The following is a 5,458-nucleotide window of genomic DNA, read 5'->3' as shown; positions in this document are numbered from 1 at the left end:
CGTTCGGGAGAAATAATTAAAGAGAACACACTTCGTTGCCGGTAGGTATTGGCTCTCAAAAGTGAAACTTATCCGGTCGACGCGCCAACTAGATTTCATTATTGGTACCAGTCAAATGATGATAAAAATATTTTCTTGCATTGATGATGTAGGAAGGTTGTACTATTTTAATTGTTTTAAGATAAACAATACATAGTTCCACAAAAAATTAAATACAGGTGATAAGAAAAACCTCATTCTTTCGTTTGGCACCAAAACATTCAGTCGAACTCGATATTTTATTACGAATTATTGAGATCCGGAATTATTTTTGTATTGTTGAGGTTAGGTCGGTTGTTTTAGATACGGGAAATGTTTACTTAGAAATTGGATTTATCAGTGGATTACCTCGACTTTCAATACCTACACTCTTTAATCCAGTGATTTTCGCCCACTATCGTGTTTTTATTAAGATTTCATTCTCTAAATTTCATTTTAGCATAAACTGAAACCGGAAGAACGAATTCTTAGTGGTGTATCAAGAAATTTACCAACAACATATTTTTCAGACGTAGGAAATATATTTTCTTCGTAAATTTTTCTTTTCATTAGATGAAATCGCATTTGATTATAATTTTGATTGAATTTATGAATTTCAAAATTTAATTTTCAATGTGTTTTGGCAGTTGAAAATAAAAACATCATTGCACTTTCATGCCATCTTGCAGTCTACATCCAGCTTTAGATCGCGAATAAGAATGTTACTTCGACAGCAACCGTTATATTTTTCACTTTCTGTCACTAATGCACTTTTAGTTGGTATTTCTATCAATTGACAACCGTGTTCTACTGTGGTTGTTTACAGTAGAGGCTTATATACATCAAACAATACTGAAATTTGCAATTTATTTGGAAAATACTTATACTCTATACTTCATATTCGAAACAAACCGCGACCGCGACTACTTTTCATTTATACCTGAATTTTCAAATGACATTTCCGTTCACGAACTATCTGAGCACGAAATTACCACCGCACTAAAAAACTTAGACGCATCAAAAGGACCAGGACTGGACGGAATAGCACCAAGATTTTTTAAAAATCTAGCAGAAGAATTCACTCTACCATTACTACATATTTTCAACATGTCACTGAAAAATGGAACATTCCCAAAGATATGGAAATCATCCTTTTTTGTGCCAATTTTTAAATCAGGCGCTAAAACAGACATCCGAAACCATCGTGGGATTGCTATTCTATCATGCATTACAAAATTATTCGAAAAACTAGTAAATGACAAAATATTTCAGCAAATCAAAAATCAAATAACAAACAAGCAGCATGTCGTTGATAAAGGCCGCTCAACAACATCAAACCTTTTAGAATTTGTAACATTTACTGTAAATGCAATGGACAATGGCAACCATGTGGAGACACTCTACACAGACTTTAGTAAAGCATTCGACCGTATTGACATACCTACATACATACATTACTCTTCAAACTGCAAAAATATTGCATAGAAAATAAACTATTGAAATGGCTCGAATGATATTTAACGAAACGTGAACAAACAGTTCGCCTTCAGAATATACTCTCGGAACCAATTTCTGTCACCTCTGGCGTACCCTAGGGTTCCCACTTAGGCTCTCTGCTTTTTATTTTGTACGTAAATACCTTTATACTCAAGCATCTTAAAATGCTTATATATGCAGATGACATGGAACTTTTCATGGAAATAAGAAATGTCAAAGACACTGAAATATTCCAAAATGAAATCAATCTATTCCACACGTGGTGTAGCAAAAGTCTACTCCAACTTAATGTAAAGAAATGCAACTCAATAACCTTCAGCAGGAAAATTTCAAATGTTTCCATAGACATACACTTAGGTAACCAACTTGTAGAAAAATGCAAAATTGTATGAGATTTAGGCGTAATCTTAGTCTCCAAGCTCACATTTGTTGTACATTATAATACAATAATAAATAAAGCAAATAGTATGCTGGGCTTTATTAAACATTTCACCTACAATTTTGAAGAGCCTTACACAATAAAATCATTATACAATACATATGTCAGGCCAATTTTGGAATATTGCAGCATAGTATAGAACCCATACACTGTCCTGTACGAGAACGGATCGAATCAGTCCAAAAACAATTTATTTTGTAAACTAAACTGGACGACATTTCCTCTTCCATCGTATAAAGCACGTTGCATGCTTATTAATAAACAAACACTCAAAGAACGCCGCGAATTTGCCATGCTTTACATTATCAACGACATTATTTCTCAACGTGTACAATCCGCATCATTACTTTCGCAAATAAAATTTTATGTACCTAGCCGACAACTAAGAATTCGTAATTTATTCCAAGAACAATCTTTTAGGACAAACTATGCTGAAAATAGCCCCATCAATAGAGTGATGCGCCATTAAAATGAAAATTGTGTAATAATTGACCTTTCCATGTCTAGAAAACAAATTAAATCTGAACTAAACCGTAGAAATAATGTACAGTATATAAGTAAATATTGTAAAACCATTCTATGTAGTCTACATATGCTTGACGAAAATAAATAAAAAAAGTATTATTTGAAAATCTTGGTGGTGCCAGTAGGAATTTACTGTGTCACTGCAGTCTTCAAATCATAACTTCGGAACCTCCGATTGACTAAAAATTCAATTCCAAACTATAAATTTGTATCGAAGTTAACCTGTCGCATTTTTAGTTTTTATTATAATTCATTTAAAATATTTTAGGATTGTGTGCCCAACTAACAACAATTTAACTGTTCTACCATCAATGTGGAGTATCATGGCAAAAGTGAGATTTGAAGCATTTCTCTGGGGAGCTGGAACAGCACTTGGCGAACTTCCTCCATACTTCATGGCCAAAGCCTCTAGGCTATCTGGCACAGATCAGAGTGACTCTGAGATGCGTGAAATAGAGATGCTTTCAAAACGCAAACAACATGGTGATAAGCTAAATGTTTTTGAACGTTGTAAACTGGCAATGGAAAAAATTGTGGAAAAAGTAGGATTCGTGGGCATTCTACTATGTGCTAGTGTAATTATTGATCGAAGTCGGCCGAAACTGAATACGTAAATGAAATATTATTTTATTTTACAGATTCCAAATCCGCTTTTTGATCTCGCTGGTATAACCTGTGGACATTTTCTCGTGCCATTCTGGACATTCTTCGGAGCTACGTTTATAGGGAAAGCTGTTATTAAAATGCACATTCAACAAGTATTTGTAATTATTGCATTCAACGAAAACCTTGTCGAAAAAGCGGTTGATATGTTAGTACTAATTCCGGTTGTGGGTCATAAATTGCAAGAACCATTCAAAGCATTTTTGCAGAATCAAAAAAACAAACTGCACGAAGAAACAAAATCACTTTCACAAAACTCATCAAATGTCATTCCGAGTTTTTTTGAATATTTTGTCATTATTATGGTATGTTTCTTCATCTCTTCAATTCTTAATTCACTGGCTCAAAATTACTACAAGAAGCGCCGAAATTTAAAAAAAGAGGTCTAAAAGATACCTTTTTGTAAAATTCTTTACGACAGAAGAGCTAGCAATGTTGTATATATAAATTATTTATCCACTTAAATAAATAGCTTAAATTTTACACAAATAGAAATTCATTTATTATCTGGACTATTCCGATGAGTTCTGAATAATTTCTTCTCACTTTTAAAGGAACTATTTTACGTGGACAATTAGCCAAGACTGTGTTCAGATTAAAGACTAGAATAACAAAGAGACTCCATCTCAATTCAGCGAAAACAATTCAACTAGCAACCAGGCTACAGGTCACAGGCAACACTGCAAATGTGTCCTCTAACCAATATAAAAATCCGATGCTACTTCTAGTCTGCTGAGTTCCTCGACCAGCTAAAACATAGTTATATCCGCAGGAATCGTATTTTCAGCAGCAAAACCATAATAAGCCAAAATTTATTATTTGCATCATTTGGTATTCGTTACCCTCATGCTGAATTTCATGCTCCCATAAAAACAAGCCCTTTTCTCTTTAGCGTATCCAAACACGATGGTATTGTAACAAATTTGGTTTGAGGATATAATTTTTATCTTTAGAATAGTAATTTTAATGAATTGTATAACAATACTTCCTTAAAAACAATGCCACATAAAGCCGAATTTACACCTATCCGATCCGGTTCAGTTCCGTGCACGAACGCCAATATTACTTCATACAAATCAAATGCAAGCGTTCACACTTGTCCGGCACGGCACCGTCCTGGACAAGTGTGAATGCTTACATTTGAAGTGTATGAAAGAATTTTGGCGTCCGTGCACGGAACTGAACCGGCACTGAAACGGATCGGAGGAGAAATTAATTATTAACTAAGCGGATCATTTTACAAGCTTATTAACTAGAAATAACTAGAGAGAGTGGTTCAAGATTAGGGGTAATTAATTAGGGCTATTTTGAAGTAGTGGTACTGTTGTGCATTTCTTAACGAGATGAAATATTGATCAACTAAAACTAGAAGATAGGGGGGCACATAAGTTTTGGGAAGATATTCAAGGGGAGAAGGGGGTGAAGTCATACATCTGTGTATCAGAGACATGGGAGGGAAGGTGGACAAGGCTGAAGGGGGGGGGATGATATAAACTTTCAGTTTCCGGCATCAGGAATTAACGGCCAGTATTACAGATTCGAACGGATTGATCAACTAAAACTAGAAGATAGGGGGCACATAAGTTTTGGGAAGATATTCAAGGGGAGAAGGGGTGAAGTCATACATCTGTGTATCAGAGACATGGGAGAGAGGGTGGACAAGGCTGAACGGAGGGGGGATATAAACTTTCAGTTTCCGGCATCAGGAATCAACGGCCAGGATTACAGATTCGAACGGATGTATCAAGTATTGGGACGCCGGGCGGTTTTCCTAGAGCCGGCAGGGGTTCCTCCAGACGATTTCGTAGTACGGCTCAGATACGGATCGGAAAAACACCGCGCTGCGCGTGTGATGTTGTACTGTAGATCTCGTGTTGTTGGTTCATTCGACAGATGTTTTGTCTCGTCTTGGAGTCGTATCAAACCATCGTTGGGGTACGGTAGGCGGAAGAGGGCACTTCTGGGAATGATAAGAGAAAAGATAGGGGCATTTAAATGTGGATATTGATGGTTTTGAGGAACGTGTATATAAGGAACATGTAGAGAATATCGCGGCTTGCTAGTACATCTCGAACCGGGACATTGGGTGATCTTCCTCGGGCCCGAAGGGAATCGAATAGTTGAGATCTGGCAGAACAGTACTCGGCGCATGCCCAGACAACAGATTTCGTGATAACCGTTGCCACAAGCACAGATACCGCTATCCACGAGCCCAATGCGCCGGAGATGTGCGTCCAGCGTGTAGTGATTGGACATGAGCCGAGACATCACGCGAATGAAATCCCGACCCACATCCATCCCCCTGAACCAAGGTTT

General features: G+C 36.7%; 1 protein-coding gene across 1 annotated transcript; it reads left to right on the top strand.

Annotated features, from left to right (window-relative positions):
* The first annotated feature begins 2,747 nt into the window (after positions 1-2,747).
* Positions 2,748-3,613, top strand: LOC131695808 (vacuole membrane protein 1-like). Its single transcript, XM_058984339.1, has 2 exons — positions 2,748-3,054; positions 3,118-3,613. The coding sequence occupies exons 1-2, from the start codon at positions 2,791-2,793 to the stop codon at positions 3,529-3,531; spliced, it is 678 nt and encodes a 225-aa protein (XP_058840322.1). The 5' UTR covers positions 2,748-2,790; the 3' UTR covers positions 3,532-3,613.
* The last annotated feature ends 1,845 nt before the right edge of the window (positions 3,614-5,458 follow it).

The sequence above is a fragment of the Topomyia yanbarensis genome, unplaced genomic scaffold (genome assembly GCF_030247195.1).
Source record: "Topomyia yanbarensis strain Yona2022 unplaced genomic scaffold, ASM3024719v1 HiC_scaffold_56, whole genome shotgun sequence".
Classification (NCBI taxonomy): domain Eukaryota; kingdom Metazoa; phylum Arthropoda; class Insecta; order Diptera; family Culicidae; genus Topomyia; species Topomyia yanbarensis.
This window is presented reverse-complemented; position numbering and strand designations above follow the sequence as displayed.

Bases quoted from the DNA above. Each gene is read 5' to 3' on its own strand.
- LOC131695808 (XM_058984339.1), top strand. From the start codon at position 2,791: ATGTGGAGTATCATGGCAAAAGTGAGATTTGAAGCATTTCTCTGGGGA. The intron at 3,055-3,117 runs GTAATTATTGAT...TTTATTTTACAG, and splicing joins GCATTCTACTATGTGCTAGT to ATTCCAAATCCGCTTTTTGA.